Here is a 12,172-nt window from a genome sequence, read left to right on the forward strand (position 1 = left end):
CTTTAGAAGCTTGTCCAATATTACAGAATTGTTCAAATACTTTCTGTGAAATTACTTCAGCCCATTTACTTGCAGTGCATCTTTTACTATCAGCTGAGGTTTATTCTGGGTGGGTGGATGATAGCTACCTGAATCTGATGGTATTGTTTCTGCTCCTTGACTCAAACTTCTATAAAGAGAAAGGGGGCTTTTGATGGGATTTCCAGAGAGCCCTATAAGCATTTTTGGCACTGAGAGACATTGACATTTTGCTTTCTCAAAGGTTTTTACAAACAAACTCCCTCATGGGAAATTAATGCAAGACTCATGAATGCTATTCAAGCTGGGTCACAGCTTCTGTTCTAGTAGATGCAAATTTGTCCTTTTTGAAGTATCTTGCTGATCTTTTATTATGCAGTCCATGTTTTCTGTTATGCTAGTCTTATACATTCTTTACAATGGTTATAATAGAGAGTTCTAAAAACCTGTTCTTATATTATAAGGTGGTTGGATGGTTTGTAGGTTTAAAGAAACCTCTTTCTTTAGTAAAAGCGACGAGGAGTCCTGTGGCACCTTATAGACTAACTGAAGTGTAGGAGCATAAGCTTTCGTGGGCAAAGACCCACTTCGTCAGATGCATGCATCTGACAAAGTGGGTCTTTGCCCACGAAAGCTTATGCTCCTACACTTCAGTTAGTCTATAAGGTGCCACAGGACTCCTCGTCGCTTTTGCAGATTCAGACTAACACGGCTACCCCTCTGATACTCTTTCTTTAGTAGTGTCCATATGAGGAATTTAGATGGTCCCAATTATCTAATTTTGTTCCATGAAATTGGATCAAAGATTTTATTTCCTTTTAATCAATTTCCCTGGAAGTTTCTTTTATTTTTTTCTCCTCCTAGTGGATTTCTCCATAAATTTAGATGTTTTCACAGCTTATAATATGTTGTCTATTTCTTGTCAAATCATGCATTACTTTTCCTCAGCTATGAATCCCAGCTGATTATAATAGTGAAAAATCAGAAGGGATTTCATTTATGGAGATTATAAGCAGTAACATGTGATCTACTGACAATTGGTAGATTGCTTAATTCTCTCTTTTAAAGGAGCCTGCATGAGTGCTAAGATGATTGCAAATTTTCTCTGTTAAATTTGAAAAACTTTTTTTATTTAATGAAAAATGGAAAAATCCACCTTGAAATGTTGAGGGGTTTTTGCTCAAAATAATAGGATTTTTTTTAAAATCCCTTTTTCAAATTTAGAATTGGAAATTTCAGTGCAACAGAGCTAATTGTTGCCTTTTTCAACATAATTCTGTATAATTCTAGGCGGGCCCACCAACAGGCAGAAAGGGTAAATGGACAGTCGTTGGGGCCTTGTGATTCAAAGGGGTCAGGGGCTCCCGGCTGCTGCTCCAGCTGCTGCAGTAGCAGTCAGAATCTGGAGTGCTGCGTGATGTGCTTCAGGCAGCTCTGAGAGCTGGGTAGGGGAAGCACTGCACTCTGGCTGCCCCTGCCCTTTCCACCTGAGGATCCCCACACTTTGCATAGGGGCCCACTGAGCCTGCTGATGCCCGATTTTAGGCAATGGCAGTACCATATTTACCCCATTGCCTGCCAGCAGAATTCAGCTTGGTAGCTGTGTGCATGCCCATAGTTTCAGGCTGCAAGTGCTGGTGAGAGAATAAACCTCTGTTTACTGCCTGCCATCACGATGCTGCGGCGAGTGCAAGCAAACAGCTCAGTGCATTATGCAGACCATAAACTTTTGAGCAAAGGTTAATCTCCGCAGATCTCCTCCATGAGGGATTAAAGGAAATGCTGCGCATACCCAGAGAGTTGTTCTGCAGTGAAGTGGAGCGAGGCCATGGTTTTCCTGTCATTAATCACGTGCTGGTTGGTGAGCTGGTTGCAGTATAGAAAGTACCATTCTTAACTCACAGTGTTGCCATCAGCGCTGTTTACGCCTGCTCCCCAAGGGGCTTCTTTAAACAGTAACATGCAAGGGGAAGGCATGAACAAGCCCTCTATTGATAGTGCATTGTTTCTGTTCAAAAGACCCTGTATAAACTGCTGCTTAAACTGTGCTGGCCCCAAATGTTTTCAAAACAGTTGTCATCCCTGCAAATTGTCTTCCAGAGCCGTACTTCCCTACCAATCTCCAGGCTAATTCTAGCATGGGACCATCTTGCCTTGCTCAGGCTACTAAAGGACAGTAATCAGTACTGTCCACCCCAAGCACTGGAAACAGCTAGGCCCCAAAGTTTGATTTTTTTTAAAAATAAACTGGGTTCTCTTTCTTTGTTTATCGTGTTCTCAGGTCATAGCTTCAAGCTTTTCTCTGCAGCCCTGAGGTCTGGAAACATAGCTATGTTTTTTACTTGTTTCTTTGTGTAATGAAAGGTGACGTTTTTCACATTGGCTATTCACCACCCTTCACTACTTCCTGGAAATAGAGGATCCCTTCCTTTCTATTGAAATTGCCTCCCCGCCTTAGGGTATGTCTAGACTACAGGCTTTTGTCGACAGAAATTTTGTCGACAGATACTGTCGACAAAGCTTCTGTCGACAAAGAGCGTCTAGACTACATTCAGTTCTGTCGACAAAGCAAGCCACTTTGTCGACAAAACCCTGTAGTCTAGACACAACCCTAGATGCAATAACACCTTCTGTCGACAGAACTGTCGACAAAAGGCATTATGCCTCGTAAAATGAGGTTTACCAGCGTCGACAAAACTGCTGAGTTCTGTCGACGTTATGTCGACAGCGGTAGTGTAGACGCAGGTATAGTTTTGTTGACAAAACTCTGTAGTCTAGACACACCCTTAGTCTCCTCATGGACATCCCAGAACCCAGATTTTCCTCCAGCCAGGGCTTACAATGAAAGAGGTGCTGGGCTCAAGCAAATATTTGAACTTCCAGAGCAGCATGGATGCTGGGGCTGTGAAGTGCCAAGCCTAGAGGGGCCAGGACTTAGGCCTGACAAACCCTAGCACAGATGAAGCCCTGCCTTTGTCCCCTTCCTCCTGAAGTCTTCCCATGCCTACAGCCCAGAAGGCTTGGAGTGCTTCGGTGACTCTGATTGTTAAAGTCTCCTCAGGAACATTTGTGCTTTGACGAGGCATTGGGGTTGGGAGCTCTGCTAACATCTACACTGCCTCAGGCGAGCAGCTTGTGGTTAATAAACACAGTCTGACAGGAGGATAGAGATATTTATGTTGGCTCATTAACTTTCACTCTAAGGAGAGAAGAAGGAATTGTTCTGCTGCCTCCCAGCAAATGCCGTCTCTGTTGAGTGTTCCCTATTGCTCTTGGGTTTTAGTTTTCATTTTATAGGCTCTGATCATTTTAGCCCCAGAAGGCTCTACACGGGCATCTATTCTTGTCATCTCCTTCCCCCATATGACACAAGTAAGTGGACCGAGTTAAGAGCCTTGCGACTGGGAACCTGTTTGGATCAATTCACTGAAAGCCTGCCTGCAAAGGTGAGCTGCGATGGGCTGGCTGAGACACTGGGGGAGGGTGAACGTGTCCAGGAGGTGGCTGATGTTTTCTGGGGGCAAAACAACTGCAATGCGGACCTAGGCTGTAATTCCCAAAGTATCCCATTTTTCTTGTGAGCTACACTTGTGATGGAGCTTTGATGGCTTCCTTCAGGAGCTAGCACCATTGCTTTAGTGAATTTGTGGCAGCAGTGTTTCCCCACAACCATCTCACTTTCAGTTTCCACTTTCTCTGATTCCTCCATCTATTGCTGCCTCTTTGTCCTGTCCCCTTTGACCAATCTGACTACTTTCTTTCCTTGCTTTTGATTCCCTGCAAAACCCGACAGTCTGGGCAAACCAGGTCAGGTAAAATAAGAACGAACGCTTGAACCGTCATCCAAAATTCAGCTCTTGAGCTTCTGTTTATCTAAAGCATTTGCACTTTTAGCTGCCAGGTGGCATTAGCTAAGCCTCAATTCTAAATCTTGGAAGGTTCCTCCATTTCTTTCCATACTGTCTGAGCCTATGTCTCCTGTCTTTGATTTGACCCATGAATAGCTCATTCCGTCAGTCTTTGTTCATTAGATATCTTGTCTCTAAACCTTTCAACTTTCAGGTAGGGATGGCCACAAGCTAACAACCTTGATTTGAAAACTCCTGAGCTTTGAGTTGAGGTGGGATCAGAATGAAAACCCTGGTCCAGATTGGAATTCTGCAGATGGCCGCATGATAATAGGTCAAACCAAAACAATCTGAACTTTTCTGGAGTTTGTAATCTGGATATAGAATGGTGCCCATCTCTGGTATCTCCTCTTTGGAGTCTTTCTGCAGAGGTGTTCTTGGAGGCTAGGATAAGCTCTTGGGGAAAACATTGCAGCTAAACTGAACAAGTCCTTGTGATGAAGGTGCCAAAGTAATACAGCGATGAGGGCAATATAAGAGCAGGGCCATCCTTAGGCAGGCATACAAAGCATACACACTGGTGCCCCAAATTTAGTGGTGACCTATGTTGCCCATGCCTAGGGACAACCCCCCCACACCACTCCAGGCTCAGCTCTGGGTCTCTGGCATCCCCCAGCCACCCTTCCCCCATGGGCTGGAGAACTCTGCAGGAGCAGTGGATAGCCACGCAGCCGGAGGCTGGAGAAAGGCGGCAATTTCCCCTTCAAAGCACCACTTCTCTCTGGCCAGTAGTACAGCTGTCCTTTGTGCCGCTGGCCTGGATTGGCACTGCCTGCCCCTCCCACCCCCTGCCCTGCTCCAGGGTTGCCAACTCTCCATGGCACCCAGTCTATCCCGTCTGGGAGAGTAGGCAATCCCCTGCCCCCACAGATTCTGCTCCTGCAGCACCATTAATGTGTGTATGTGCACGTGCGCGTCCACACACTGGTGCTGGCCTGAGTAAAGCACCAGCTTTGGTAGGGATGACCCTGCATAAGAATCAATATAGAACACAGGTAAGCCGACAACCCAGAGCCAAAGTCAGGCAGACCCCTTTCTTGATTTTAATGGACTTTGGGCCAAATCCTACCTTTCCTATCAATGGCCTTCCTGGTGTGTAAAAGCATTTGGCCAGTGCAGTGAAGGTAGCATATATATGTTAATCCTGGTTATTTGACTTTCGAAAAAGCTCTCACCCCCATGAAAAAAGGGGACTGGAGCCAGCCATGTCTGGGTACATGGCAGAGTGTTTGCTCTATATATCTGGACTGGTGCTGCCCACGAGTCTTCTTCGCCCTAGAGGCAGATTACTTTAGTGGTTTTGTTCACACCTCCCTCTCTATCCTACTCCTTTCACACACACCTAGCTCACAAAGAAAGAATGCCTAGGAAGTTCCTCTCTGGGGACTCTTAGGTGAGCATTAGCCTCAGTGAAGGTTAGTCACAGAATGAATCAGTACAAGAGCCAGTCAGAACATTTTTGACTCAATGAAATTTCACCAAACTACGTTTCAGCAAAGTGGAAACATTTCCCAGAGACAAAGGCTCTCACAGTGTCTAAATTTCCCACAGCCCAGGCCAAGGCCCTCGCCACCAGGCCTCTCTGCCCTCCCACACACACTGTTCTTTCCCCAGATAGACAGTTACATGTTTGTGAAAACATCTGAGCGTTTCTGTTGTCGCATCGGACAAAAACATACTTTGGACCCTCACAAATTGCTGTGTGAGGGAATTGTTACTACAGCATCATCCACCCGTCGGCCTGCGGCGCAATCAAGGCCACGTGTGGCAGCTCTCCTAGGCAACGGAAGGTAGAAAGACCCTCATGCAGGGCTAGATCTGCCTCTCTACAGAGACACTTTGCACAGTGGAAGTGGAAGAGAATTGCTGCACCTCTTGAGGTGATGGAGGTGGAGGATGGGGGTTGAAGCCGGAAGGACCGGTGATTACATAAAATAATTCCTGTAAGGCTGTTAGTAGAGTTTGGCACTTGGTACCCAACCCTGCCTGCTATTAACAACACCCCCTTTGGGCAGGATCAGGCCCACTGTGGGGCTTATCTCAAGGGCTGAGTGTCTCCGATCAGGTCTCTGAGCCATGTGCTCTCTTCCATCTTCTGCATACAAGGAACCATCAGCTTTTCTATGGGGAACTTGTGAGGAACAGATGGTAGTGGCTCTGTGTAACTGGGCAGAGGAGGAGGGGGAAAACGAGCACATGCTAGGAGCCCCCTCCCTTCACCTATGCATACCTGCCTGGGGGCAGCCACAACCCCAATCCTCAAGCACCCTAAGTTCAGTGTAAATCCTTTGGGCATTGCTAGCCATCCCGAGGTACTAAGGGAGGCCATGGACTCACTCTTGTCCTGATAGGCATGGAACTGGAGGTTCGGGGTGTGCTGCAGCAACCCCAAGCTCCCGGCCTACCGCCCGGGGTCTGGCTACTGCCCATGTGTGCCTGAGGCTCTGCTACTGGCTCTGGGGTCCTGGTTACTGGCCCTGCACTCTGAGGGCCTCTACTTCAGTCCCATGCACTGAGGGTTCTGCTGCCAGCCCTCTGCACAGTGTCCTGGCTGCTGGCCCCACACACCAGGGCTTTGCTCCCAGCCTCAGCCAGGGGGAGAGGAGCCAGACAAGATTAAGGGAGGAGGTGTCAACACCCTCACTCTTAAAAATGTTCCCACGTCATTGCTTGTCCTCATTACCCAGCATCAAGTTTGGATGATTCTCTAAAAGATCTGCCCTAGGAATTGTTTGGGGCAGTTCACTGGCCTGTGTTGTGCAGGCAAGCAGAGTAAATCATCCCCTTGGCATCTCTGAACATGCATAAGGCGAGCATGCTACTCCACCAGACAGACCAAGGGCCCCCCTCCCTTCCTGACTGAACAAACTCATCTCATCTGAGGAAGTGGGTTTTGCCCACAGAAGTGCCTGATACTATATATATATATGTATTTGTTAGTTTCTAAGGTGCCACAGGACTACTCATTGCCTGTCCTGTGCTCTGCCTGTCTGAAGCGTGGCATGTGGAGTGTTTTGCTTGCCCTTTTCCTTCTCACCTCCCCTTTTGTGAGGCCGGGACTTGCAAAGATACAGCCCAGTTCTCTCCCCTCCCCCCCAGACAGCAGTTCCCCATTTCTCTCCTGTCACCGGGTGTATTATATTTCTTGGCATAGAGGATCCATGACATCTTGATTTGTAGACAGTCAAATAAAATAGAAAAATAATGCACACTGTTAATGGGCTGACATGCTGCTTCAGGCCAAGTGCGAGTATTTCTGTAACATTTGCTTTGCTGCCTTTTGTCAGTAACTGTTGCTATTGAAAGTAAACACCCCAACTGGTTAAATCAACAGTGTTGTATTTATTCAAGCTCATAAACGACAGTAGCTGGAGATCACTTTATGAAGTGCCGATCCCTGGGAGAGAAGAAGAAATCATGTGAAATTATTGCCTATAGGCCATCCATCGTGAGCCTTAGAAGAAGGGGATTTCCTGGTGATTAATACTCCTTGCAAAGGAAAACAAAATAGTCCTACAGATGCAACACACCAGTGAATCTTGTTTCCTTTTACAAGTGAAAATGCGGTGTATGTTAAGATCCTTATTTCTTTGTCAGTTGTGTTACAATTGTGGTACATGGAGAAAATGCAGTTAAAATAATAATGACAATAATAATAATAGTGTTAATAGTTAATTGAATTTGCAAACAACTTCAAAGCAGCTGGATGCACAAAGGCAAATTGTCAGCTGAAAGATCATGGTATGCACCATCACCTCATCTCTTCTTCCAGGGCACATCTATACAGCAGGGCTAATGCTGAAATAAGTTATGCAACTTGAGCTACATCAATTGCATAGCTTAAGTCAAAATAGCTTATTTCGGCTTTTGGTGCTGTCTATGTTACCCACACACCTAGTGTAGCTTACTGTCCCATGCAGTGACACCTAGTCCACAGCAAAAGATAAGAATAAAAAGACCTATATACCGCATGGGATAAGAGCCATCTAACTTTTAGCTCAAAGAGTAGAGGCTTCTATACTAAACGCCAGAGGTTCCTGGTTCAAATCCGCCTGTTTGACCGTCATTTAGTGCAGTGTTTCTCAACCTTTTTTTGCTCATGACCCCCTTCTGAGCCTCGTTTACCTTTGTGGCACTCCCTCATAGCCACTGTTAGTTGGAAAAAAAGGTACATAATTTACCTAATGTTTCATTTTTTCCATGTGGCCCTCTAGAGGTAGGGCATGGCCCCTGGGGAGCCATATGGCCCACAGTTGAGAACCACTGATCTAGTGGTTGGGGGTCTTCATCCTTCCACAAATAGAAATGGTTTCATTTTTATGATCCGCAAAAATGATCCCCATGTACAAGCACAATTTTCAGAAGCACGAGATGTGCAGTTGTGTGCACAAAATTCACTTGCAACCATGGACCTAATTTATGCGTGGAGTTATGATCCCTGCATGCACACATTGGTAATTGTGCAGGCAAATGTCTGTAGTTGCCTATTTGTGTATGCAGTTGCAAGATTCGGCCATACACTTGTTAAACTTGCGTGTGCAAATCAAGTGTGGATTTTGCATACATAATTGCATGGGCCAATTTGAAAGGTACTTTTAGATTTAAAGGGGCTTGTGAAGGAAAATTAGGGCATGGAATGCACGCACAGATCCTAGTGCAGCTGTCACCCTCTAGGAGAAAGAGCTGTAGCTTCAGGTTCCAGGAGTATACATGTACCCTTAAGGAGACTAGATTTAAGGCTCCATGCCTCACATAATGAAATCATTGGACTTTGGGTGGGTGCTGTGCTCCATTAGGCTCATAGCGACCCTCTAAGAAACATCACACCTTCCGTCTGTCATGATATTGGATCGAATGGGAGGGCATGCTACTGCCCTAGTGAAATTTAAGAGTATTCTTTTTTAAATGCAGTAGCTGGGGTTTGGATTAATATTATTTACTCTTAAGCTTTCAGGGCTACAAACCCGTCTTTGTGATCAATCCAATTATGAACTCACCCAAACCTTGAGTATTTAAAAAGAGGAAATAATTAAACAGCTGTGTGGAAGAAATTAGCAGTTTATGTGAAAATTATTTTCATAGATATTCTTAATTGTCATCTAAATCCAGCTGTTATCATACATTTGATGGGCACAATAAGGCGTAAGAGTGTCCTACATTCAAAGCAAAACAAAATCTACAATGACCCAGTTACTGTGATAAATACGGTACCAAACTATATATTGTAAATAAACATGAAGAGTTTTCTGGGACTGGAGGTGGAAGTAGTCAGCTCTGTCTGTACCCAGCCTCCATGGTGTCACTTGCAAAATTGCACATACAAATACATTTGGGCTAAATGTTTGGACTGTGTTTGAGCCTTTCCAGCTGTCTGATCTGGGGAAGGAATCCTGGAACATGCTGTTCTTTTCCCCAGATACTGCTGCTTGTGATCAAGCATGAGCATGGAGACATGACTTCTAGAAGCATTTTTCCTGCCACGTGAATTGTTCTAACTCATATTACTCAGTGATTATGATCTGGAAATGCTATATGACATTTCTGTAGAAGAGCCTCATATGCTTCATAATTCTTTCTCTCCTGCAAGGCAGGAAAGTATTATTGGCCCCAGTTGCCTGACTGGGATAATGACATTGGGAAAGGTAGAGATATATTCCTGGTCTGTGATCCCATCCTGGTCCCATCCTGTAGACACCTCTCTCTCTGTTATAGATGGGCATGAGTCAATAACACCTCTCCACATTGATCCTCCTTTAGCTGGTCTTTCCCTTGTTTATACTGTTGTCCACATTTTCTCTTTCTATGGTACACTGACTTGTTACTTGAGTGTCCCTGCAGAGGCAAGGCCACAGAATGCAGTAGAACCTCTCTGCAGCCAGGACTGCAGGGACATCTCTGTGCCCCTAGCACAGTGTACATGCCATGGCCCATGTTGTGTTTCCAAACAGCTGTTGGAGGCTACACACGAAGGGCTTTGGGTGTACGGCAGATGCATATTTTTGTTAGTGAATGGGTTGTTCTGAAGCCTGGTCATATTGTCTGGCCTACTGGCAAGGACTGGAGTTTTGTATTGGGTTTTTAAATAAGGAGTTCACTGTTGTTCTGTGGAAGCCACCCTGCAGGTGGAATATTAAGACTCCCGGATTGTAGTGTGTGAGCACTTTAAAATTTGGCCACTTATTTGGAAACAGATACTGGCACGCTCCACCTCAGACATCCAAGCTGTCCTTTGTCAGTGACAAGGGGTAAGGTGAGCACAGTTACAACTTTGGATTCATTTCCTGAATGTGTCCAAATAAAAGATCTTGAGTAAATGTATTTTTCCTTTTAAAGTCTAAATTTAGTTCCGTAAAGATGCTCCTTTCACAGTAAGTGGATGGTGAGAATGACAAGATCAATCTGTCATAGTGGATCCAATCAGATGGTTCCAGTCTGTCATAGTGAACTATCCAATCTGTGGATAGTTCTGTGAAGAGTTGGAAAGTCCTGGCAAAACATATTTGATTTCATTCATGTCTGTATTTTGTCCACAGCCCAAAGATCTGCTCATGAGCTTCCAATGGTTGAAAGACAGGATATCGATAGCTGCCTAGTTTATGGTGGACAGCAGATGATCCTCTCTGGTCAGAATTTCACAGCAGAATCTAAAGTTGTATTCACTGAGAAGACGTCAGGTAAGGCATTGTTTGTAATTATTCCTGGATGAAATATGTACTCTTAGGAGTTGATCCTAAAAATACGTCACATTTGAGTAACTCTACTCATCTGAAAAGGCTCACTGAAGTTCACATGAGTAAAGCCATTGTAGTCACTTGAGCAAATCATGTACGTAAAGTTACTCGTGGGAGTAATATCTGTGATATTAGGCCCTTAATTTTCAGGCTCCAACAAATAAATAGTAAATCAAGGGTACCTTGTTATGAGAGGGACACAGGAGTGCAAAGAAACCATAGATAATCAGATATGTGAATTCTTATCAAAGATGATATTTAGTTATATTGTTGCAATTCTCTAATGCTATTTGTATTTCATTTTTTGAAAGCTAAATACTCTGATATATTTGAAATTGAACTTTTTCTGTTGCAAAATCTGGTACAAAATGGGTCTGTCTTCTTTGAAAAAAAACCATGACTGTGTATTTTATGTGAAAATAGATCATTTTTGTAATTCTTATTGAAGTACAAAGAATGTTACTTTTAATTTTCTGTTGCAGATATATTGCAAACCTATAATTTCAACCTTTTCCATAGAGAGAACAACTTTAAATGCAAAATAACAAAATCATATTTTTCCCACATTTTCCATGTGAAAATAGCGTCTCCATAGAAAAGAGAAATGTCAGGCATGTGAAAGATCCTGAAATGAAATGGAAAATAATATCATAAGAAATTTTCCAAAAATTGTGTCTTCTTTTTTCACAACCCTTGTTATAGACCAACCAAGTTGAAATTGATCTCAATAAACAACTTGTATCATTTTATTGACTAAGAAACCGAGTCTGTAAAACACGGAGGGTATGTCTATACAGATAAAAGACCCCCACCATGGCTGCTGCTGGCATGGGTCAGCTCAGTCGAGGTCACAGTGCTCCATGGCTATAAAACAGGGGTACAGGCATTTGGATTCTGGGACCCCACAGGGATGAAAGATTTCTGAGCCTGTGCTCCAGCCCCAGACCAAATGTCTACACTGCAACTGTTAGCTCCACAGCCTGTGAGCCCAAATCTGCTCACCTGGGTTCTGACACTGCCACGGGTATATTGGCAGTGTAGACATTCCTCAGTGTCCCCAGAGGTTCTGAGCACTTTTAATTTCACCTTTCAGGATTTGGCCCTGAGTTCAGCATCTCCCCCCAAAATGTCAGCATCTCATCCCAAAAATTCAATATTTATGAATACTATTTGCATTTTGTATTCATAAAATCCACATTTGCTTGCCTGAAATATGCATTTCATGCACAAATACAGATTTACATCATGCAGGCTCAAAATGGAATACCTCCCAAATGTTGCTATCAGAAATAATATGAACCAGGTTTTGGTGTGCAGCTACGCAGGACATTCAGCTATTTGCACCTTAAGTTACCTGATTTGCGTGTATATGGAAATTAGACTTGACACTGAACTGCTAAAGTATTTCAGAAGCTGCCCCCAAGTGAAGTATTAGCAGAAGGAATAGAGGAATTCTTAAATGTCAGTAGCAAAACAAAACACAAATCAAATCTTTAATCTGTCTGTCTGTCTCAG

At 44.1% G+C, this 12,172-nt stretch overlaps 1 protein-coding gene across 8 annotated transcripts in view; it reads left to right on the top strand.

Annotated features, from left to right (window-relative positions):
* Window positions 1-12,172, top strand: part of NFATC2 (nuclear factor of activated T cells 2) — a 145,306-nt gene that overhangs the window by 59,987 nt on the left and 73,147 nt on the right. For all 8 annotated transcript variants that reach the window (XM_006129435.4, XM_006129436.4, XM_006129437.4 and 5 more), the window contains exon 6: window positions 10,460-10,600. In XM_006129435.4, coding sequence (XP_006129497.1) covers window positions 10,460-10,600 — 141 coding nt within the window. The remainder of the gene's footprint in view (window positions 1-10,459; window positions 10,601-12,172) is intronic.

Source organism: Pelodiscus sinensis, chromosome 18 (genome assembly GCF_049634645.1).
Source record: "Pelodiscus sinensis isolate JC-2024 chromosome 18, ASM4963464v1, whole genome shotgun sequence".
Taxonomy (NCBI): domain Eukaryota; kingdom Metazoa; phylum Chordata; order Testudines; family Trionychidae; genus Pelodiscus; species Pelodiscus sinensis.